Here is a 25,661-nt window from a genome sequence, read left to right as displayed (position 1 = left end):
TTGCCCAACTAAGTGACATGCAAATGAGTCAGTCGATGATGTCCATCACTCACTATTTCTTTTGTTTTTTATTGTTTGAATTATATAGTATTAAACAATGCTCAGGGAGGAATTAATAACTGTTTCACTTGACAATGAGGAGAAAATTAGAATATTTCATATAATGAAATACAAAAGAAATAGTGAGTGGGTGACATCATCAGTCTCCTCATTTGCATACCAACCAGGATGTGCATATACATGTAACTGTTTGGTGAAATGAAGCGAAACTTTAAAATGTCATAACATTCTTATTTTATATCCGATTTTGATGACATTTTTAGTGTTATGCTTGTTGGATTTTTCTCTTTGTATGCGAATCAATTTTTTGTTGGGGTGGACTTGTCCTTTAAGAGTGGTTTGCATGGACTATGCTAACTCAACTCACAGTAACTTTTGATTGGTTTATTGTAAAGAAATGCTTTGTGTGAACACTGTACAATGTGATGTACGCATCACTATTGTGTATGTGTGTATGTACAGTAGACTTAATGCACTCTGTGTGTATTAGGAAAGAACTGTGACTTGAGTAAAAAAGAAAATTCTCAGCAGCGTAGTGACAAACTTTAAGTGTTAAAAAGAAGAGAGAAGAAAATCAATCAATCCCTCTTTACAAACAATACCATGGTCAGGATCATATTATGACTCATGTGAAAGAGGTGCTTTCATCAGATATACTTTGAATGGATTATCATGATTTTGCTATCAATAGATAGCTTGTGTAATGAACTGTCCAGGTGAATACAAAAAAAATCATGCCACTGGCAGAAGCAAAATAAAGGATTATAGTTTTGTTGAAAATGTTCGAAGAAAGAGTTTAAAAAAAAATAGTATACTATGCTTTATTGCATTCCCAGATTACATTAATAACGCACTAAATTTATACATTACAAGAAAAACTATACAATTTTGCTATACACAACATTTCCTTTTTAGAATATTCAGATAAAAGTTGTACGCCTAGCCCTCTACATGTATATAAAAGAGGGAATTATACCACGTAGAAGGTTTCACTGCTAAAATAATGCAACACACAGAGGGGTTAACGGGTCAACGCAAGAAGAGTTAATATGTTACAATCTTCTAGCAAATGTTTTGATTCATATTTCAAACCATTTATCTATCTGTCTGTCTGTCTGTCTGTCTGTCTGTCTGTCTATTTATCTATCAATCAATCCTATCTATCTATCCATCCATCTTTCTACTATCCTCTCTTCTTCCCATCAGGTAAGCTTCACCATCACATCGTAGCCCTTCAGGTGAGCGAGGGTACGGCGGTCAGGAAGCTGGAGGCTGCTACCATGAAGAACAGACAACTAGAAGCCAAGGTTCTGAGGTTGGAGAAACAGCTTGATGAGAAAGCGCAGAGTCTCTACCATTGCCAGGTTGACTCAAGGAATAAAGCGAGACATCTAAGGAGAACCGTCCAAGTAATGCATTTGTTATAGACTTCTTGTTATTCATTACCAGCCCCCCCCCCTATCTAAACAGTGTCAGGGTTAAGATTAGAGGAACTTCTGGATGTTTGCAACGAATCTATCCACTTCTTGGGTTGGTTCAAGGACTGAAGCTAGACATCTTAGGATAGCCATTCAATTAATTCACTTACTATATACTTTTTATAATTATTAATCTTTACCTTGTACCTAATGAAACGGAACAGTCATTGTACGAAGCCTGTGGAAATAACAGAATATACTTGTCAGCATGTTCACTATTTTGTTAGGTTTAAGATTAGAGGAGCATTTGGGTGTCTAAGCAGAATTTATCAGATTGATAGGGTGATTGGAGGAATACGATGTAGATATGGAGGAGATAAATGACAGGCGTGTTGGCTCAGTTGGTAGAGCAACCGTCTCACAACCGGGAGGTCGGGAGTTCAAACCCTGGCCACATCATACAAAAATAAAAAAAAAGATGGGAGTTGCCGCTACTCTGACGTTTGACATTAAAGGGATAGAGCCTCGTTAATATGGCTCTGCACAGTAGCTGCCGGGCCCACGATCAATTGGGCAAGATGAATATTCGGAATATTTCTATTCTCACATTTCTATTTTGAACAATTTTAATATGGATTTTCATTTTAAATAGGAAGGGTCAGATATGATGCACCTCGACTCTTCTTTCAATCAGAGGGTTATGTGTTTGAAGCCTACGGCTTTAATTTCTTTTAGCAAAAAGGATCTGACACAGATTCACTCCTATTCTTTGAAAAGCTGAGTGTATAACGGCTGCTCTGCCATGGTTATTGTGCTGAATAAATGTAGACAGCTAAGTGAAATTAATATAATTTGAAAATAGAGGATTCATTCCGAGGGAAATTCCTTTTCTCTACTTTACAGGGTTTGAGAAGACAGTTCAGTGGAGCCGTTCCCCTGGAAGAACAGGAAAAGTTTTCTAAAGCGATGATCCAACTCAGGCTGGATAAGGAGAGGATGGAAAAAGAAATGAAAGTCGTAAGTGCCCAACCGAACGTGCCATAAATCTACCTAACATAAAGCTTAGGGACTGATTGTCGGGCTGTTTTATGATTGACATAGTCAGTGCACTCCACCATAGAAATCAGCCCGTAGATCAATCTCTATTAAAAAAAGCTTTGTTATCGGGCCCTGATATGCATATGCAGTTGAGGCTAGAAGTTTACATACACCCAGGAAATTCAAAGAAAAGTTGACACTTACCAAACATCTTAAAATGTATTAATCTTACATAATATTTGTGCTATCATGACGAATTTTGATATCATCCCCCTTCATCACATTTCTTTGTCATCAGGAGCTGAAAAATATTTATGTGGTTTTTTTTTCCAAAAAATCTTCATATTTTAGACAAATTGGAAATAAAAACTTGACAAAAACATTTCATATTTGTGCTAGTTACTTCTCAACACAAACATTTCAGATTACACTTTTTTGTTCAGTGGTGACATATGATAGAAAATGTAATATAATTCATAAATTTGACATTTATATATCTGTATGAATCAATGTTTGAAAATATAATAAACAATCGATTACATTTGTTATGAATATTACTTTTCTTTAAAGAAATTTCCACCTGAAATTTACCCTAATCCCAACAAAATCCCAATCATGTGAAAGAGCTTAATACACTCTTTCATTTGATACCAAATTCGTCATGGTAGTATTTATATTTCTGAAGATATAGTAAATTTTTTTACGATGTTTGGCAAGCAAACAAATTTCACTGAATTCCATGGGTGTATGTAAATTTATGGCCTCAACTGTACATGTATGTTTTGTTGTAATGACACAGCCCTGTCTGAAAAAATGGCTACAAAGCAGTGAATTTTGTCTTGTTTTGCACAGCTTTGCTCACTGTCTTTTTTTACTATAAATATGAGGTGAGTTGATCATTTGCTCATGTTGAAATGTCATGCTTTTCCTCTAGTTTTTACAATATGATCTCTATCCTATTAGCTCAAGCATGAGAGGGAAAAGGTGTCTGAGCAGTTCGCTGACCTCGAGCTGAAACACTCTGGACTGCAGGAACTCATGCAGACTCTCAAGGACAGCAGGGGAGCAGCGAAAGTGGCAGAGTGGCACGCTAAAATGCAAGAGACCAGACTCCAAGATATGAAACTAAATAGACAGATTACCAGGCTACAGCAGCAGGTATCTATTTGAATGTACAATAGTATAAAATAATGCACATCTTCGAGGTCATTAGTAAGAATTTAATACACAAGGTACACATCTACTTTTGGAACAGCTCTAACATGCCAGAGGCATAGCAAATGGCATTTGGACTCTTTCAAAGGACGCGATTATTCCAATACCTGATCAAAATGGATGTGCATTATTTGTTTTATATGATAGTGACAGGAATCCTTGTTATTTGATAAACCATCCTCGTCTCAAAACCAAGACTGGTCAATAGAACAAGTCATTTAGTTCCAGTCATCCGCAAATTTACCTGTTAGCTGCAATAAGTGACTGGTCTTGTGATAGAGACAGTTTTCCGTAGTTAAGATTGGTTGGACCAATCACAATTCTGTTTTATAGTCCAGGAGGCTGTTTCATGAAGCTGTCCGTAATTTAAGAGCGACTTTAAGAACGACTGGTGATCCTGTCTTGTGGTAAATGATATTCACCATTATAGTGTTCATTGGTGATCATTTAGAAAGCCTCAACAGTTGTTTTTAAAGTCACCCTTAACCCTCACTCTCCCGGGGTATTTTGATTCTTGTCATTCCCGGGGGGGGCCATTATGGCCCCCCCCTAAGATCTCGGCCACCGATCGAGCGAGCGACGCAAAAATTTGCATGCTGGTAGTTTGCGATGTAATCTACAAGGCTGTATGGTTAAATTTTCCAAAATAATGAGATTTTATTTTATATAAATTAATTATGCTAATTTATGCATAAATCATACTTTTTGCTCTAATTCACTAAATAAAGCTCCTAGAATGCTAATTTTTGGTAAAAATATTCTTTGTAGCATTCTTAACAATCGCAATTAAAAAAACTTTGGTTTGGAAATCAATTTCTTATGTATTTTATTGTTTTATGAATTTCTTATGTATTTCTTTGTTTTTTTACTTTTTGTTTTTTATTGTTTTTTCAATGGAAATCGTTCCAGACTTAATTCTGACCATACACAAGGCAAAATTAATTAAGTTTAATCAGTAAAAGTAGAAATAATGATACATTTATGAATTTTGGCTAAATACACAATTTGCATTGGATTTGTACATGAAATCACGTTTATGAGCAATTTTGGGTCTGACATGCACTTACATAATGTTGCGTAATGTCGTAACCGTGTACCCGGGTGTCACAAATTTGGTCTCAAAATTTGCGCGAGACTTGAAAGTAAAAAGTCGGTAAGCGGCGAGGTCAAAAAATTTTGCGCAGCAGATATATCGCGAAAATTGTCGAGGGGGGGGCCATTATGGCCCCCCCCCGGGAGAATTAGGGTTAACTTACGAACAGCTTTATGAAACACCCTCCGGAATCACCTCTCCCTGCAGTACATATAAGAACTCATATAACCATATAAACCAAGATGCAACTTTTAGATCATCCTCACAACATCTCCTCACTCTTCCCTCCACCAATATAAATACATACACTGCAGGGACCATGGCACTGGGGAGGACTTCAGCCCCACCCTTCCCACTTTTGTCCAGAACAGTACAAAACGTAAAAATCAGGGGCCCATGACACAAAAGCTTAGCAATGATTGTAGAACATTTTTCAACGATCGATTGCATTGACTACAATGTACAATCAATTGTGAAAATGAAGTGTATGATTAATCGCTAACCTTTGTGTGAAGGGACCCTGATTGTGATTTTTTTTTGCATGGTCAGACCCCTCCCCCCACTGTTGAAATTTTTAGAGTGCGTAGAGAGTCTTTTGACTATTCAATTCGGTTTTATTAAACAATACTCATCAAAAAGTCCGAAGACTAACAATGTGAGTTTACATTTTTTTTAAATACATAACAAAGAAATAAATAAATACATAACATGCAGTGACCATTAAAGAAGAAAAAAAAAAAAACATTATGTTTAAAATGCAATAATAGTATTAGAAGAAATAGAATGAGCAGATGCATGTAATAAGACAGATTAAATTTATATATATATATAAAAAAGCAGGTGAGGAGCAAGAAAGGGGAGCAAAAACGGCAAGAGTAAGATGTGAAAAGGTGAGAATAGAGAGGGGGTGTAGCAAAAAATAAAGGAAAGAGGGGCTCTCTGATTAGCATCGTTGTTATTATGTGTAAGACTTGGACAGGTCTAATACTTCCATTCTCTTTGCATCCCCCTCTAGGTGAAGTATTTTGAGAACATGGTGACGACCCACGAGCAGACCGTCACGAGCCTGGAGCAGGAGAACGTCCACATCAACAGACAGGCCGAGGAGAGACAGTTGCTATGGGAACAAAGGGAGGCGGAGCTTGAAAGGATGATTGACAACCTCGAGAAGCAACAGAGAGAGATTGCTGATGCTGCGGTCAAGGTAAAGCTTGAATGAAAGCACAGAAATAAAATGTACTTGAGATGTCATGAGGAAAGGAAGAGAACGGACTAAAATCCGAAGGGCCAGATGAGCTTATGCCGTGGCGTGGCATCCGTCGTCTGTCCACAATTTCAAAATGCTTCTCTTCGCCATTTCATGTCCGATTTCAATTCTGTTTGCTTTATATGATAGCACTAGGTGGGGGATTCAAAACTTCTACACAGAATTTTGAAACTCATTAAATATGCAAATTTATGCACATTTTTCAAAATTCACAAAAAATGCTTCTTCTTATTTGTTGACCGATTTTGAATTTTTTGCTTCCATCTGGTAGAGCTTCATGAGGTTCACCAAACTTCTACACAGAATTTTTAAATTTTGACTAGAACAATTTTTATGCTAAATTATGCAAAATTAATTTATGCATATTTTAAAAAATTCACATAAAATGCTTCTTCTTCTTTATTTATTGACCGATTTTGATTTTTTTTCTTCCATCTGGTAGAGCTTCATGAGGTTCACCAAAATTCTACACAGAATTTTGAAATTTTGACTAGAACAATTTTTATGCTAAATTATGCGAAATTAATTTATGCATATTTTAAAAAATTCACATAAAATGCTTCTTCTTCTTTATTTATTGACCGATTTTGATTTTTTTTCTTCCATCTGGTAGAGCTGCATGAGGTTCACTAAATTTATACACAAAATTTTGAAATTTTGTCTAGAAACTTATTGCTAATTTATGCAAAATTTATTCATAAATCACAAAAAAAAAATCTTCATTTTGTTGATCAATTTCAGTTTTGTTTGCTTTATATGATAGCTCAAGGTGGTGATACAAAATTTGAACACATAATTTTGAAACTCATTAAATATGCTAATTTATTCATATATTTTCAAAACTCACAAAAAATACTTATTTATTTGTTGATTGATTTAATTATTTTTGTTCCATCTGAGAGCTACATGAGGTTCATCAAGGTTCTACACAGAGTTGAGAAATTTTGACTAGAAAGTTATTTATGCTTTATTTATATGAAATTTATTCATAGATCACAAAAAATGCTTCTATGTCATTTCTTCATCAATTTCAATTCTATATCCTCAATTTATGTCACCAATATAATTCGCTACAGTGTCAACTGGGCTGAAATTAAAATTGTGTTAAATTTTGTTGCGAGATGCCGGATAAGCTCCACATCATTGATGTGCTAGTTTTAAGTTTCACTTAATTACACAAAACAGTTATATGCACATCTTGGTCGGTATGCAAATGAGGAGACTGACGACGTCATCCACTCACTTTCTTTTGTATTTTATTATATGAAATATTGAATATTCTCATTTTCAAACTTTCACAATTTTTTCCCCCTCTTCTCTTATATCTCTGTTTCAGTTTGAGGAGGTGACAGGCTCCTTACCAGACCCTAGTCTTCCTGTAGCCAATCAGCTGGAGTATTCCATCAGGACCATTAAGACCCATGTTAAGACTATCCTAGACTCAAGGGCAGAGATCAAGGCACTGCAAAAGGTAAGTATTAAAGCCTTGTTCAGACACACCCACAAACATCATTCCTTCATAATCAGGAAGAAATTTACCTGTTTGGCAGTAAAAGGTAGCTTGCAAAATTGCTGGCTGAAAATCTTACTTATAATGATATTTCACTTTTAGATAGTGCTTCATGCATTGGGATGATATCTCTAAGTGCTTGACATTTCTGTTATTACCCTGGTCATTAGATTCTTGCTTACCTACACACAACGTGGAAGCGTTGGGGTGTAGCGTTTCTGACTCGCCTTGTAATCAGAGGGTCGTGTGTTCGAATCCCACCATGGCCTAGCATCCTTTCGCAAGGCATCAATCCACACTTTTCTACTCTCCACCCAGGTGTTAAATGGGTACCCGGTAGGATGCGAAAGCCTATGTAGTACATGTATGCCTAGCAATTGAGTCTTGGAACTCTTGTTGGAATGCTCCCCAGGGAGTGGAGAAGGTGCATACATTGTATGCGGGCATGCCAGGATCCGATGACCGGGGTTATAATTTATCTGTAAAGCGCTTAGAGATGTCATTCTGATGTATTAAGCGCTATATAAAAGTGGATTATTATTACAATGCATGCACCTTCTTCACTCCTTGGGGAGCATTGCAGTTAAAGTTTCCAAACTGGTATTCTACATTCAACTGATCTTTGTTGTAGATGGTATGGTTGCTGATGAATGATCTAATTGTAAGTAAATTCAAAGTGTGATCCAATTTTAGCACTGTGTTCTGCTGCTGCATCAATTCTTTTTGTCATACAGTGTAAGTATCCACATGTCTTACATGTACTGTATGTCATGTTATTTTTAAACCTCTGTGCTGTGGTAAAGGTTGAAGTAATGTGTTTTATTTTTTATTATCATCTACAATTCCAATGTAACGGGAAGTGTAGTGACCATTTTTAGAGAACATTTATCAGTACAATTATTTTGGTAAAAGTTTGAGTTGCCTGTATCCCTTTATCTCATTGTGTATGTCTTCTCTGTCACCGAATACATGTCTCTTTTTCTGTCTGTCTCTGTCTCTATGTTTCCATTCTCTCTATCTTGATCTGTATATCACTCTCTGTCTCCACTATCACACTCTATCATAGAAACTGTTGGAGAAAGAGAAGAGTCTCACCGAGACTGAGAGCAATCTCCTTGCCAGAGACCGAGTGATCAACGAGCTGAGAATGAGACTACCAGCATCGTCAGACCGAGACGAGGTCATCAAGGATGCTATGTCAGAAGGGGTCCGCTTCAAGGAGATCCACGAGACGTGTGAACACAAGCAGGCGCTGAAAGTCGCACAGACCCAGATAGAAGGTCTACAGGTATGAACTCAACCATATGTGGTTAATACTGAAGTATGATGGAGGCGCAATAGCATGGTCGGTAGAGCGGGGGTTTTGAATTCCGGTGACCCGGGTTCGATTCCCACTTGGTGCGCTTACTAGTGCCCTTTTGTAAGGCATTAATCCTCATTACCAGGTCCCCTAGAGAGAATCTTAAGCCGTCTGTCCTCTGGTTGATTGCTTACAAGCATTCATGCTTTCTTAGCCCCATCATGATGATAAAAATATGAAATAATAGAAAAAAATCATGATGATGATTGTGATGATGATAAAAATATGAAATAATAAAAAAAAATCATGATGATGATTGTGATGATGATACATTAGTTATGTTGATGGTGATGATGATGGTGAAGATATTAGTGATGGTTGTGATGGTGATGATAAATAATGATGTGTGTGAGCGTATGAGACGTGTGAACACAAAGCAAGCGCGGAAAGTTGCCCAGACCCAGATAGAAGGTCTACAGGTAAAAACAACCAGGGCCCTCGTAACACAAACCTTCGCAATCATCATAGAAGAATATCTTTATGATTGATTGCATTGACTAACATGTGAAAAAAAAAATAATCAAGACCACAATCAGTTGCTGAGTTTTGTGTAAATGGGACCCAGATGTGGTCATTAGTATGATGATAAAAATATAAAATAATAGAAAAATTGTGATGATGATTAAGATGATGATAGTTATGTTGATGATGATGATGATGATGATGATGATGATGATGATGATGATGATGATGATGATGATGGTGATGATGAGGAGGATGCTGATGATGATGACAATGATGATGATAGTTATGTTGATGAAGGGAATGATGATGGTGTTGTTGATGCTGATGATGAAGATGATGATGATGATGATGATGACGATGATGATGAAGATGATGATGATGATAGTTATGTTGATGAAGGGAATGATGATGGTGATGATAATAGTTATGATGGTGATGATGATTATGATGAGGATGAGGGTGGTGATGATGATGATGAGGATAGTGATGATGAGGATAGTGACAATCATGGTGGTGATGATAATGATGATGATGATGTTACTTTTCCAGTTGAAACTTCCAATCTTGCAGGGACAATCCATTGCATTTAGATGGTATCACATGTGCAATCCATTTTCATATTTTTTAAATGCAGAATCGCATACAGCAAAAGGAGGAAGCTTTGCAAAAGTATATTGAACTTTTGGAACAATCAAGAAAGGTAAGAAGATCAAAAGAAATTTTTATATCTTTTTGTGTGTGTTTTTTTCTATGTTAATGCATAGTATTAATGAGCTTATAAAGTGGGGATGTTGAATACGACAGCTTCACTGTAGACTATACTGCACAGTGCATGCTCATATTTTGCCCAGCAACACAACATATTCTCCTGCGACATTTACTCGTGTTCTAATATCTCAGAGGCCATAGGGTTAGAGTTGGAAATGTAATAGTGTTTTTGTTTCAGAATAATGTATAGAAAATGACAAGTGTTTATTTCGTTTCGGAAGTTAGGTTATATGTCCGGCTTAACATGCAGATTTTCTATCACGGCAATAGTCGCCGGAGCAATGGTCATGGAACTATTTTATCCACTATATCTTGTTTGGGTAGCTGCTTGGGGGTGACATGTTGAATGGGGGCTGTTAAATGATTTGCTACTTGAAGGGGAGGTCGCTGAGGTGGGATGGGTGTATTGGCTTCATTGCGGGAAGGAATTAGGGGAGCATTTCATGACCGGTTCTGTCTGTGACTTTCACTGGTGAATTTGCTCTTAGCGAATCAGATGCAAGGATTTTGGTAACTTTTAACATCCGTTGATGAAAATCAATGAAAATCAAAACTTGTCATGGAAGACTTCCCTGATTCCATTGACTACAAAATGCGATCAATCACTAACCTTTGTGGTACTATTTTCATTTTAGGAATCTGCTGATGAGAGCGGAAAGTATATGTCTGAGATACACGATCTTCAACTCAAGTTACATGCTCAGAATGATCTTGCATTCAATAAGTTCAAGAAGGCTGCTATGGTATGTTTTAATTTTTGTTTTGAATTTTCCCCTAATTTTTATTCAAAGATTAAAGAACATACATAACAATAAATGAATGGTCATGCATTTAATAAGTATAAAAAGGCTGCTATAAGATGTTATTTCATTTTTCAATTTAACCCTACATATGTATATAGCCTGGGCTATGTCGACATTGTTACACTGCAATACAATTAGAGAGAAATGATTTGAGTTCTTGAAAAAGGAAGCAGTATTGGAAATTGACAGGAATTATCCAAATAAAACCGATGTTAACCCGTACAATGTACCTCATTAGAAAGACTAAGTTATTATAATTTTGCAAAGACATAAGCAGAGCTTCCAATTAGTAATATTTTATATTTTTAAGGGCAAAGTGACACTAAATATGATTTTTACCGTAAAAATTTGATTATTGAGGCTTATAAGAATGATGATTGTTGGTATATTTTTTTTCAAAATTTTAAAGAAAGATAGGATTTGTGGCTTGAAATTAGTATAAAAATAAAGAATAGGATGTTTTCACAATTTTTTTTATCAGCTCTGCATTTGGGGAAGAGTTTCTGATGTTGAAATGCAGAACTTCTTGCTAAGATATATATTGCTAGTTTATCTATTCATATTTTTGGATCGATAAATTTAATTCAGGACCTAGCAAACAAGCCTGCCCCTCCGGTCCCTGGCAGCAGGGAGTTTGCCCGACTGCAGGAGTTGGAAGACCTGGTTGCCCAGCAGGATAATGCCCTTGCTGCTATGTCAGTAAAGCTCAAGGCTGCACATACAGAGGTGGCGAAATGGAAGGATGTCCTCAACAGGAAGACCAAGGACTTCCAGAGGAAAACTGAAAAGTAAATTTGCAACAAAAAAAAAGAATTGGTAGTCACTGACTGAATTGTACATGTTTACACAATGCCAGTAAAATATGATACAACAAATTATTAAGATCCACATTAAATATACAGAAATGAAGATCAAAATTACATATTGGTATGTGCAGTTAAAGATAGTATGATAGAGATATTAGGGATAAAAACCTATATAGCACAGTATTGCCCAGCTGTTCTACAATTACAAACTTGATTTGCATGGTATTTGTTTAACAATTGTCTTGAACTTGGTATAATAGCACTATATTGAAATCTTTTTTCACACAAAATTCCCTTATACTTATTCATGTATCGTGAATTGAATGTGTTTGTTTTCAGTTGCGGTAACCAGGTTTCGTATAATAGCTTTTTAAAAATGTAACAATGGACTTATATCTAATTTAGTAAAAAGCATATCTTGAAGCGGGTGTCTTGACTGTACAATGTACATTGCATATTATCCCATGGTCTAGTGGTTACGGCTCTGGTTTTCCAATCAAAGGGACATGGGTTCGAATGGTGTATTTTCCTTCAGCCAGAAATTTATCCACATTGTGCTGCACTCAACCCAGGTGAGATGATTGGGTACCTGGCAGGATTAATTCCTTGAATGTACCAAGTGCCTTTAGCAGTGGCTGGAGCTAGAACTGGGATAAATATATTTATATATAGTGTGCCATTGAATAGGTAACCAGATAATCGGTGCCTCATAAATGCTATGTTATTATCATTATTATTATTACTATTATTATTGTTATTATTAGTATAAGTATTAGCATTATTATTATAATTATTATTATTTTTATTATTATTATTATTATTATTATTATTATAATATCTTTATATCATCTTTGTTTTAGGCTCATTGCAGAGCACAATAAACAAACCACGAAGCTAGAATCTGAGATCTCCAACCATCTCGAGACCATCAAAGACAAAGAGGCCGAGATTGAACGATTGGAAACGGAGCTTGAACAACAGAGGGCAGCAAACTCCAAGGCACCTACGACCACCATGAAGAACATGGTTGATCGGTTGAAGAATGAGCTCTCTCTCAAGGAGAAGCAGCATAAGGTTTGTCCAATTGGTTTATTTCCAATTGGTCTAAAACAAATTCGTCCAATTACCAATGCGTCTACTATCATATGGTCTACCATCAGTTCGTCCACTATCCACATGGTCTAACTGCCAATTTGGTCCACTCACCATTTTGTCTAGTAACCAGTTGGTCCAGTAGCCATTTAGTCCGTATACCATTTGGTCTAGATGGACTAAGTGTTGATTGGGCGAAACAAATGAAAAGAAAATTGGTATTAGACCAACTGGTTGTGAGACGTAAGGGTCATAGACGAACTGGTGATTAGACAAAGTGATGGACCAAATGGCTGTTAGACGAAATGTTGACGGACAGAATGGCATTAGACTAAATGAAGGTAGACCTTCGATGAGTGGACCAGTTGGCAATAGACAAATCGTCAGTTTACCGTCCGATTCATATCTCCAAGACCATCATGATTATTATCATAAGCACATTATGTTTTGATATCCCAATCTCATTTTCATTTGAGATTCATGTATATAAAAAAAGTATGAGTAAAAAAGGGATCTTCTTTAAGCTTGACCCAAGTGTGGTTATAGCAGAGTTTTCATAAATTTTGGATTATCAGGGTCAAAGGTCACAAATGTTTATATACACGTTAAAATATCTTGTTTTTTGCACTAATTGAAGAACTGTTCAGATTTTGGGGGTAATGGGGTTGAAGCTCGAAGGTCCGACAAGCTTATTTGATCCTTCACTGTAATTGATTTGTTGTTGTAGTGGACTTGTACAACTAGTCCCATGCCTTCATTTCTGTGTGGTGTTTTCAATCTACAGTCGCTCAGCAAGGCATTGCTGCAGCTACGTGCAGACATGGTAGACACGGCCCAGCAGAATGCAAAGGCTCAGGCTTCGGAGCAGGAACAACAGATCAACGTCCAGAAGCTGATTGAGAAGGAAACCAAGAAGATTAAAGACGTCTTGGAGGAGACCCAGGGCCGACTTGACCAGGCTAGAAGAGAGGTCAAGAAGTTCAAGGTTCAGGTGTCCAGTCTGACGAAAGAACTGGATGAGGTCAAAGAGGTGAGTCTTAATCTGAGGCACCTTTACACATGCCTTTTCCCGTCCGTTTGTCTGGATTGCCACTCTGCGACTTTCACCTTCCGCATTACACATTAATTTTGTCTGAGCTGAAATGAGAGGATAAGAGAAAAGAACTTAGCTGGGATTGTGCCAAAAGACAACCCAGTTTGGAGTGTTCAGGTGCTAAAGGAGGTTTTGCAAGAAACTTATTTTTGATTGATTGCAATTTTCATTTACAGTAAGTATGGCTGTAGCATTAGTTTCATACATGTCCTTTAGTTGTAAGCAGCAATCATGTGAATGCAAAACTTGTGATTGATTTGGAGATCTAACTTCAATGGTTTTAGAGAGTTTTGCCATTTATAGTAGACTGTAGCTACGGTTCAATGGCATGTGCTCTGACAACATTTGCCCTGATGGAAAATCTGCTCGAAAAGCCAAACATAAAACCTGTCCTCCCAAACTAAATAAACCCTAATCCTTATCTGTACATTATTCTGAACCCAAAACTCTATTACAATCGAAACTCAAACCGGAGCAAATGTTGTGTCACCATAGCTACTTGTATGATTATGTAATGAGAGTGCAAAAGAGTTATAGCAGGAAAGTGTGACGCCACTTTCCTGTTACCATGGAAACCTTCACTTGTTTATGTGTGATGGTTCTTTTACAGGATTTAGTAAAGAAGACAAAGAAAGTTTCCAAGGTGGAGTCAGAGAGAGATGATCTGGACAGAGAAGTTGAGGTTTTGAAGCTTCAAACAACACAACAGGTGGGGTCTACTTTACTTAGTATGTTTTGTATAAGTTTTATGCAGAGCTGCCAACCAGTAGAATTTTATCCTATTTTGTCAATGTGCCAGACACATAAGTTCTGCTGAGAGCTCGGATGAAAAGTATTCATGCAATACTCAAGCGCTCTCAGCTCAGATGGGCAGGTCATGTCCACAAAATGGCAGACGAGCGTTGCCAAAGAGACTTCTCTACGGCGAGCTAATAGAAGTAAAGTGCTCTCATGGTGGTCAGAAGAAGTGACTTAGACTCTCTAAAAGCTTCTCTGAAGTGCTGTGGCATAAACCCCGACACCTGGGAGGAATCAGCCATTCTGCCTGGCACACCATGGTTAGGGCTGGTGTGTGTGGCTATGAGTCGAGACATGTGGACAAGCAAGAACAAACAGGCCAGCTTCGAGAAGACAAAGCAAGCTCCATTGCTGTGCCTGCCCCACTGCTTGTTTTTGCTTACCCACACTGCAACATACTTTTTCGGGTGAAGAGTGGTCTATCGAGCCATCTTCATACCCACAAAATTTTTGAAGGTGTGGTCGTCTTCGCCGGCGAAAGACAAACATCATCATCATCACCATCATCCTATTTTGTAGGATTTTTGCTTGAGAATAGGACAGTAGGATTTATCTCAATAAAATTTGATTTTTCTCCTTTCTAATTGTGTGTGTTATGTATGCCGTAATTTATATGTGTAAAACACTATTTAGATTTCGTGTCCTGCCGTTTTTATGAGCAGACCATCTAAGTGAAATGTTTCTCGATAGCCAAAATAGCAAAGGAATTTGCATCAAATATTCAAAGGTACAGTAATAACAAGGACACATGGACAAGAAGCTAATATAGATAATGCACATATACATGCATGTATATTTTGTAAAATGTAAATTTTAAAGTTAGTAGTAATGTTTAGCACTGGCATGCTAGTTTCCTTGTTAACATTTTTCTAGTGATGTATGTGTGGCAAAAATAGTATTTTTCACAGAAAATTTTGTCCACTTAGGTTGGCAGCTCTCGTTATGTCATGCCTTTTAAAATTTTTTATTTATATGAAGGAACCAGAGAGAGATGTGGGAGATATTGACGAGGTATCTGCTTTGAAGAGGAAGGTCCGCCACCTTGAAGCTCAGCTCATCAGCAGCAAGAAAATGACAGAGACGGGCAGTAAGAAAGAACAGGTAAAAGTTTATTATCACTTTCCAGAAAAAGGAAAACAAACACAGAGATGGCTACAGTAAGTGTCATACAAACATTAATCTTGTACATAGGTCTTGAACATAAAGTGCACATTTGGCACATATACAATGTGAATCTTGGACTTGACTATTTTTCAACATGCACATGCTCATAACCTTGCAGAGCAGGCTTTATTCTCTTTATTTGATGCATACATTCATTATGGAAAATTCTGCTCTGGGGGTCCTAGAATGTCAGAAATTGTTGAAATGTTTAATTACATTCTCACTGGATGATTTCAAGTCCGGTGTTGGTGTTGGTGTTGGAAGCAGAGATGCCAACCCACCCGATGAAATCGGGAGGCTCCCGAAAATTCATCCCAACTCCCGCCCTTACGATAACCATCCTTATCCTCCCGAAATTACAATTTTTTTGCATTGATCAAATTGGATTGGAGGTACATGTATCGTCTGCTAACTTTAGCATGTAGTAACTCCATTACGTTCGCTGCTACTAAATTCTGTGTGTAAGGCAGACAAATAAGGAGCAGCGAAAAGCTGGTGCATGTGATATGCCCAACGGGAATCCACTGTGCACCAGGCCGGTAGGCCCGGCTAGCTTCGCGAGGCGTGTGCGCTCGGCCGCTCGCGGCAGCTGGATTTGTTGAGTCGTGCGGTGGAATATCGGTGTGTGATTTCGGCGTATTGATGGGTTGATATTGACACGAAATGGCAGAAAATCAACAAAAGAAGTTGGCATCTCTGTGGAAGCACAATTTGGATTGCTTCCCCTACATGTAGCTCCAGAACTTATTCAGAGATTGTAGAACTGATCCAGATCACCTCAACAACTACATGTAGTGAGTGACTTTTCAGGACCATCTTCATTCTATGAATGGTGTTATACTCGTGTAAAAAATGACCTAACACCAACACCAAAAGTCGACACTGAACTTGAAATCACCCAATGCCTTTTGTTTCCTTCTCTCTCTGATTGCAGTCGGCTGTGGAGGTAGCGAAATGGGAGGAAAGCAAGAAATGGGAAAAGAGATTAGAATCTTTGAAGGCCAAACTCAGGGAAAAGGATAAAGAAATCGAACAGCTGCAGAAAAGCAATAAGATGATGAAGGAAACCCTCAGTAGGTGAGTTACAGAAATCTTTCATCATGTGTAGCAATCTTGGAGTTGATTTGTGCACATAAGCACAATGATAAGATCAATTTTAAAGTCACATTGATTTTAATTGATCATGGCCCCATGGCATTTAAGGCCCTGTCACATTATTCTGTGCAAGCCTTGCGTACGAGTTGCGCATGATTATTTTAATTTACAACTTGCAGGTCGCCGGCATTGACAGCATCTCGCAGGGGCGTGCTCAAGTCTGATTTGCCAGTATACAAATATCGAATAGGCATGAGTGCGATGGTGCGAGATTTCGCATGAGGTGAAAGAAAGATGCTCTATTCAACGAGGCGTTTGCCGAGTTGAATAGAGCGTCTCTTTCTTTCACCGAATGCAAAATCTCACACCATTGCACGAATAAGAATATTCGCTATTTGTGTTGTACAACGCCTCGGAATTTAGCGAAAATATTAAAAAAAAGTTTTTCCCTGCAGTCATCTATGAAAAGGGAGCAAAAAAATTGAAAGCGAAAAGCAAAATCCCACAAGCGCACATGACCTTGGGCAGCATTGCGCATTTAGCCAGCAGGCTTATATTTTACAGGCCTTCATTTTACTGAGCGCAATGAATTAAATCGTATTGTGACGTCACCTCCTAAAGCCGTGCAACGGTACGTCTTGTGTGCAACGGTACGAATGTTTGACATTCAGCCTCTCATTTGCTCGCGGACAACAAGCTAAGTGGGCGTTGTACAACATGCTCTAAACTTGCTGTGAGTGATTAACTCATCGCGAGGCTTGCACGGAACCATGTGACAGAGCGGTAAAAGTTGCTATTACAGTAACTTTGCCATCCCATGATAACTAGCACAGAAACCATGACTTTGATTAGCTGTCGAGCACTGTCATCAAGGTAGTTACTATTGGATGACAAATGTTTATTGTAAGACCAGGACCGGATCTTGGTTATACAGAATGTTCCATGTCATTTGCTCCAGCGACAGTTGCTTCACTGTAAATCCCACACACTAATGAAATGACCAACTTCAACTCTAGATATGACGCTATACCCTATCCTAAACCTAACCCTGAACCTAGCATAAAATCCTACTGCAATACTAACCCTTACCCTATATCTTAGACAAAATAAAGCCCAAGGCAATTGTCGATGGAGCAAATGTTGTGTCACCATACAGAATCCCCCTTGTCTGCTTTTCATACAAGAGTCCAAGATTAAAAAGCAGATAGACCTAACCCTGAACTTGTAGATATTAACATGTTCTCTCTCTCTCTCTCTTTTTCCCACTCTTTCCTGCTTTGTCTCTGTCTCTCTTTCTCTCCCTTCATCCCTCCTTCCCCCTTTCCCTCATCTATTTCTCTTCTCATTTCCCCTTCTATCTCTCACTTTGTCTTGTATTCTATAAAGGAGTGAGAGGCAGAAATCAAGTGTCCGCGGTGAAACACTCAAGAAACCTGCAGCAGTGGAAACCTCATCCGCAACGCTGGCGGACATGGAGGACCTGAGACGGAAGAACTATCGCTTGGAAGAAGAGGTAACCAAAAAAAATTGTAGACATACCAGACCGAAGTTACGATTGATCCAATCAATCACAACTATGGAAAGCCAGCAACGTCAACATCTAAAATACATGTTTCTTCAAAATATTTTCTAGTTTCGAGGTATATTCATACATTAACTGTTTTCTTGACAATTCAGTATGCTTCTCTTTGATTTCAAATGACATTGTGCAAATTTCCTAGAGAAAAAAATTATGATACTGATGGATTTCCATAGAGTTATGATTGATTGGATCAATCGTAACTCTTTGTAAGATGGGGGCCTGGAATGGATACCATTATTTTCCACATTCTATTGTTCGCCAGGTTAAACAATCGAATGGTTCAAACTATAAAGAATCTTTGATTATCGGGGGAGCATTTCATGAAAGGACTTGTCAGACGTTTTATCTTACAGCTACCATAACAGTGCTTCTTAGCCAATCACAATCAAGAAAGTTAGTCTGTTAGTTTTTCGGTCTGTAAGTCTGATACAAAAGTGTTGTAAAAGTTTTTGCCCAACTTGCTCTCATTTTTTGTCTCACCTGCATAGCAGAGTGAGACTATAGGCGCCGCTTTTCCGACGGCGGCGACGGCGGCGGCGGCGGCGACGGCGACGGCGGCGGCGGCGTCAACACCAAATCTTAACCTGAGGTTAAGTTTTTGAAATGACAGCATAACTTAGAAAGTATATGGACCTAGTTCATGAAACTTGGCCATAAGGTTAATCAAGTATTACTGAACATCCTGCCTGAGTTTCATGTCACATGACCAAGGTCAAAGGTCATTTAGGGTCAATGAACTTAGACCATGTTGGGGGAATCAACATCAAAATCTTAACCTAAGGTTAAGTTTTTGAAATGTCATCATAACTTAGAAAATATATGGACCTAGTTCATGAAACTTATACATAAGGTTAATCAAGTATCAATGAACATCCTGCTTGAGTTTCACATCACATGACCAAGGTCAAAGGTCATTTAGGGTCAATGAACTTTAGCCGAATTGGGGGTATCTGTTGAATTACCATCATAACTTTGAAAGTTTATGGATCTGATTCATGAAACTTGGACATAATAGTAATCAAGTATTACTGAACATCCTGTGCAAGTTTCAGGTTACATGATCAAGGTCAAAGGTCATTTAGGGTCAATGAACTTTGGCCAAATTGGGGTATTTGTTGAATTACAGCCATAAATTTGAAAGTGTGTTGGTCTAGTTCATAAAACTTGGACATAATAGTAATCAAGTATCACTGAACATCCTGTGCAAGTTTCAGGTCACATGATCAAGGTCAAAGGTCATGTTAAGGTCAAAGAACTTTGGCCACGTTGGGGGTATTTGTTGAATTGCCATCATATCTCTATAAGTGTATTGGTCTAGTTCATAAAACGTGGAAATAAGAGTAACCAAGTATCACTGAACATCTTGTGCGAGTTATAGTAGTTTTCAAAATCAGCACTGCTGCTATATTGAATCGCGTGATGCAGGTGAGACGGCCAGAGGCATTCCACTTGTTTAATTTCTGCATCAATCATATTCACACTTGGTACATATGATCCTTGGGTAATGCCATATTGGTGTCCATGAAGATGATGGGGGTCAAAGGTCATCTAGGGTTCAAAAGGCCAAAATGATTTGAGGTCATGTCCATCCTTTTAAAAGTTTTGCTAAACATGCTCTCATTTTCTTTATTTCTACGTCAAATATGACTACACTTGGTTCAAATGATCCTTGGGTAATACCACATGTGTGTTCATGAGGATGATGGGATCAAAGGTCATCTAGGGGTCAAATGATCAAACTTTGGTTCAACTTGCTCTTATGTATTCATTTCTGCATCAATTATGATTACACATGGTTCAAATAATCATGGGTTAATACCACATGTGTGTTCATGAGGATGATGGGATCAAAGGTCATCTAGGGGTCAAGTTTTCTTTCAACTTGCTCTCATTCCTTTATTTCTGAATCAATTTTGTTAATTTGGATAATTTCTCACAGATCTCGTCCCTCCGAAGACAGCAAGCCCTGGGCCATGGATCGGTAGTCCAAGACCTGCAACAGAAGAACCTGTTTCTGAATGAGAAGCTAGATAGCCTTCAGAGGAGACTTGATATCTCTGAAAGAGAAAGAATCACTGCAACAGTAAGTACAAAAAATTATCTTGAAGGTATATTGGTGTGACACCGATGGAAATAATCAAATATAACATCAAAAGTATAATGATGTATGTTCTATTGGAAGAAAAATTTTGATTCTGAGTAAAAGTTTTGAAGGAAACGATATCTTACTGGGCGTTACAAGAAACTTGCCATCAATTATAAGTCTATTTTTGGTCCCTAAATCAATTATATGTCTTGCAATTAAATAACAATTTGCGATTGATTGCTAATCTGCTTCTTCAAACAAGGGGTGTGGTGTGATTTGCTACAACTAAAATGGATCACCAGAATATTTACAATTGATTGCAAATATTTTCTTGCTACGTCCCCTAAGTCATTTTGTGTATTAGAGCAAAGTGAGTATTCCCTACACTCCATCACAATGACATTATCAATGCTGCTAAATCAAAATCCCCATGTGCATAATGATTACAATATTTTTACTTCTAAAAAAATCACAGCTTTCTTATCATTTGTCTTATTTTGTCTTAACTTCTAACAACCTGCTCCTATTTTTTTCCCTTTTATAGTAAAGGTCCTGTCCCATTGTTCCGTGCAACCCTTGTGTGGCTTGTGGATGACTATTTCAGCTATCAGGAGGTCGCCAGCTTTGACAGTATCTTGCACGTATCTCAGAAGCAGTTGCCCGCAGAAAAGCATGCAAGTCTTATTTGCACACAGAAAAGTTTTGAACATGCTCAAAACTTTGTTGCGGGTGAGTTGCGGGCAATCACCTGCAACTCACCCGCAAGGCTTGCATGGAATGATGTGACAGGGCCTTAACTTGTCCTTTAGTCGTATTCCTCTTTAACGCTCCCTGATTCAGGAATGTCAGGTCTCCCTGATTGTCAGGGAGACTCTCTGAAAATAGACTGTTTTTTGTTTAGTGAAAAATGACAGATGATCAATATCTCCCTTATTCATAAACTGACTGTTTTCCTTGGATTATGTGTAGTCCTGCGCCCCGTGACACAAAGGTTAGCGATTAATCACTAATTTGAAAGAACGGTTGTGATTGGCTCTTAGTTTGTCTACTGAGCAAAACGCGCATGCATCAGTATTTTTGATAGGCGATCTCATTTAGCGATCAATCGCTGACCTTTGTGTTAAGGGGTACAGAACGATCTCCCTCCTTCCTCAGTAAATTCTTTTTGAAAGGTGAATATAAAATTTGGTAGCTCTGTTGTTTAAGCTCAATGTGCCTTTCTCTGTTCTCCAGGATGAAGTCAGAACTTCGGCCAGTGCTCCTGGCCTCAGATCGGCAGAGAGGGAGACGGAGCTCCAGCGTCAGCTCCTGGAGGTGTCGCAGGAGAACCTGGAGCTGAGGTTCGAGGCGGAGCAAGCCAAACGGGACGTCCCGCGACTGAAACAAAGGGTGGATGATCTGGAGAGATACAACGAAGCTCTGAAGTCCGACCTTGAGAAGGAAAGGAAGAAGAGCAGAGCTGCAGCCAGTAAACTTGCCAGTACCTCGAGCGGTGGAACTACCAAGAAGGTGAAATCATTATGACCAACTAGCATGAAATCACCAATGATTAAGTCCAAATTATATAAAGTTTGAAAAGCAATTTGTAATCTTTGAAATGATATATCATTTGCTCTTAAATTGTTAACATTATATCACTCTGAATATTCATGGGTATCCTAAATAAATGATTGGTCAGTCAGTGTTCACATGACCAAAGATGGGTTTTTTTTTATTGGCTGGATCAGATCTGGGCATGCTCAATATATCATTGAGCATGCATTGAAAGCTTTTTGGCGCTCTCGCCATTATTCTGGCACAACAACCAGCATGTTGTCTTTATTGAGCAAATCTGGCAATGAGTGACACAGACCCTGGTCCGATTCTGCTTAGCTCGGTTGCTGAAAGAATATGGTCCGGAGTGGGGATTCGGACCCCTAGGATAAGACTGCGGAGATTTCTCATTCATACTTGAGGAATATAAAGCAAGGTATACCAGCCGTTTATTTCGAAATTATTCTTGCTTGACTGTCAAAATAACCCTTTGGGAGAAATATCATACTTGCCAGTACAATCCCGGATGAATATTTCCTCACTATACTTTTGTTAAGCCTTGTTTGGTTGTATAATGTCCTGCCTAAATGTTTTTTAGTGTAATTATTTGTAGCTCCTTTATGAAACACCCCTGTACAGTGCATGCTTGTATGATTTCATGGCCCCATCTCACAAAGAGTTACGATTGATCCGATCAACCTCAAATATGGAGAGCCAGCAAGGTCAACATCTAAAATGCATGTTTGTTCAAAATATTTTCTAGATATGACGTACATGTATATTCATACATTCATAGTTTTCTTGAAAATTCAGTGTGCTTCTCATTGTTTACAAAGGGACATTGTGCAAATTTCCTGCAGAAAAAAAATATGACATTGCTGGATTTCCATATACTTAAGGCTGATTGGATCAGTCCTAACTCTTTCTAAGACGGCTCCCAGACCTACCTATCAAACTCAATCGATTATTATTCTTGGATATTTCTCGACAGGGTACAAGTGGAAAGTCCATCCCAGAGCTCGAGAGGACCGTCGGGCTGATGAAGAAGGTTGTAGAGAGAGTTCAGCAAGAGAATGAACAGCTGAAGAAGGCTCCTGGCGTCACCACTCAGACAGAGATTCATACACTCAAGATTCAGAACAAAGAATTAAAGGTCAGGATGATGTCATTGATTATGATGGTCGATGGTGGTGATGATGATAATGATGGTGATGATGATGATGATGGTGGTGGTGGTGGTGATGATAATGATGATGGTGATAGTGGTGGTGGTAGTGGTGATGATGGAGACGATGGTGGTGATGATGATGACTATGATGATGATGTTGATGATTATGACAAATATGTTCATTATGACTATGATGATGATGATAATGATGCTGATGACGATGTCGATGATGAGGACAATGATGGTCATCATTATGATCATGGTGATGAGGAGGAGGAAGACGATGGTGTTGATGATCATAGAGATGATGTTGATTAGATGTAGATAAGGTGAAATAAAGAGCCACTTCAACATACCATGTTCCTACATGTATATTTGTGAAAAATCTGTCTGTTCTATGTAATAATGTTTAGGAAACTCTTCATTGTCCCCATTTTCATTCTTGGGTTTCAGAGCTGGCAGGAATGCCAATGTCATTTTTGTCTAATCTTTTAAGTTACAATATCACAATAATTCCATATCATAATCAGGGAGTTACTCCCAACTCCCTGTCATAATCATATTGTGCAACTATATCACTGATCTTTTGTTACTCCTATTCCTTTATTTATTAGGAGGAACTAGCAAAGATGAAGCACCAGGTCGGAGGTCAGCTCTCGACCCGATACGAGAGCACTCAGAAGGGCGTGGCCAAGGCCATGGCAGAGAATGAAAGACTTCGGCAACAGCTTCAAAGAGAGGTCGACTCGGGTCAGAGGATGAGGGTCAACCTGGCAGAGGTCACGACGGACAAGAACAGATTGCAGAGGCAACTGGATGAGGTGAGTCTCCCATTGGCTTGGTCAGGTATTCTGTGTTAACTTAAACTTATAATATAGGCAATGCTCCCTGGAAAAAAAAAGTATAAAAAAAAAAACAAATGAGAGGTCTGGGTCTTTGATCATGTAACTCCTAATTACTTGTAAGTCAAATGAGTCAAACGTGTACTTCATCTTACCCCCCCTCCCTCACCTCACCCCCCCCCCCCCCTTCTACCGTGGCAAAACAACCTTCCTTCCCCCTGGCAATGACCTAGCTGAAATACTAAAGAATTTAAAGTGCTTTGTTTCTTGGAGAGGCTGTCAAATTTTATTTGGCTACAGTTTGTAAGTTACGAGCGACTTTACGAACAACTGGTGCTGGTGATCCTTTCTAGCTTCATTCACACCAATGAAAATTTGGTACGGATTTATTTGCCTCAAGATAAGGATCACCACTTGTCAATAAAGTTGCTTGTAACTTGCAAAAAGCTTTTTGAAACACCCACCAGGCTAGAGGGCCAAAGTTAGAAGGAGCCAACAGTAAAAGCTGGTAGTCTATCGTGACTTGCATTTTCTCCACTCCCTGAGGAGCATTCTTCTCAAATACCATCATTCTAATGGGGACCATGTATTACTTTTTATCTTCTTTCCATTACAGATCCAAGAGAAACTCTCTATAGAGCAGGCGAGAGGGCCAAAGTTGGAAGGGGCCGACAGTAAGAGCTGGAAGTCGATCGTCGTGACTCGGATGTATGAAGAAAAGATGAGGGGCATGGAAAAGGACTTAGAGAAAAAGGTTAAAAACTTGACCGTGTTTTGTAAAACTGTAGAATCATGCATGAGAGTACAATAAGGCGGGACGTCAATATCCGGGAGGGGTGTACAAACGCGTTTGCACGCCCTCATTACTTTTCATGCACGGGCTTGCACGCCACGAAGTTAATGAGGTTGAATTTGCATATCAATAGAGCACCCTTGCGATCATCGCGGAGCGACATAACGAGCCCGTGCAGTCGCGTTCTGGCACTTCTATTGTTCCCGGGCATTGGGCTGGCAAGCCAAGAGGAATTTATTGGCGCGTGTAGAGAAGTTCCTTACCTCAATTGTTTGCCGTGAAATGTTGTGAGGGTGCAACTACTAGTATAATGAGTGACGATGTGTGCCGTAATTAATTGGTTGGAAGGCGTGACAAGTATTCAAAGGGACAAGAACCTGGACGCAAAAATTTTGCTCCGGCGAATCGCTTATTCATGCTTATACCTTGGTCACATTTGCTATACGGCGGCCGTACGGCGAATCGATAACAGCCGTTTTAACATTTTATGTACGAGCTACATAATGTGGTTTGTATAAAAATGAATAAAACGGCTGTATTCGACTCGCCGTACGGCCGCCCTAGAGCAAATGTGACCAAGGCATTAGTACCTGATGATGTGAGCTTCCAAAA

General features: G+C 38.6%; 1 protein-coding gene across 3 annotated transcripts in view; it reads left to right on the top strand.

Annotated features, from left to right (window-relative positions):
* LOC129282742 (centrosomal protein of 290 kDa-like) overlaps positions 1–25,132 on the top strand; it is a 68,593-nt gene extending 43,461 nt beyond the window's left edge. For all 3 annotated transcript variants that reach the window (XM_064113649.1, XM_064113647.1, XM_064113650.1), the window contains 20 exons: positions 1,267–1,469; positions 2,382–2,495; positions 3,480–3,674; positions 5,840–6,028; positions 7,428–7,562; positions 8,668–8,889; positions 10,061–10,126; positions 10,830–10,937; positions 11,586–11,785; positions 12,664–12,877; positions 13,680–13,925; positions 14,599–14,697; positions 15,765–15,887; positions 16,885–17,027; positions 18,432–18,558; positions 20,567–20,710; positions 21,947–22,222; positions 23,238–23,399; positions 24,029–24,235; positions 24,873–25,132. In XM_064113649.1, the coding sequence (XP_063969719.1) occupies positions 1,267–1,469; positions 2,382–2,495; positions 3,480–3,674; positions 5,840–6,028; positions 7,428–7,562; positions 8,668–8,889; positions 10,061–10,126; positions 10,830–10,937; positions 11,586–11,785; positions 12,664–12,877; positions 13,680–13,925; positions 14,599–14,697; positions 15,765–15,887; positions 16,885–17,027; positions 18,432–18,558; positions 20,567–20,710; positions 21,947–22,222; positions 23,238–23,399; positions 24,029–24,235; positions 24,873–25,067 (3,368 nt within the window). In that variant the 3' untranslated portion in view covers positions 25,068–25,132. The remainder of the gene's footprint in view (positions 1–1,266; positions 1,470–2,381; positions 2,496–3,479; positions 3,675–5,839; positions 6,029–7,427; positions 7,563–8,667; positions 8,890–10,060; positions 10,127–10,829; positions 10,938–11,585; positions 11,786–12,663; positions 12,878–13,679; positions 13,926–14,598; positions 14,698–15,764; positions 15,888–16,884; positions 17,028–18,431; positions 18,559–20,566; positions 20,711–21,946; positions 22,223–23,237; positions 23,400–24,028; positions 24,236–24,872) is intronic.
* Positions 25,133–25,661: the final 529 nt, after the last annotated feature.

The sequence above is a fragment of the Lytechinus pictus genome, chromosome 19, assembly GCF_037042905.1.
Source record: "Lytechinus pictus isolate F3 Inbred chromosome 19, Lp3.0, whole genome shotgun sequence".
NCBI classification, from domain to species: domain Eukaryota; kingdom Metazoa; phylum Echinodermata; class Echinoidea; order Temnopleuroida; family Toxopneustidae; genus Lytechinus; species Lytechinus pictus.
The sequence above is the reverse complement of the archived record's forward strand: the minus strand, read 5'-3'. Positions and strand labels throughout refer to the sequence as shown.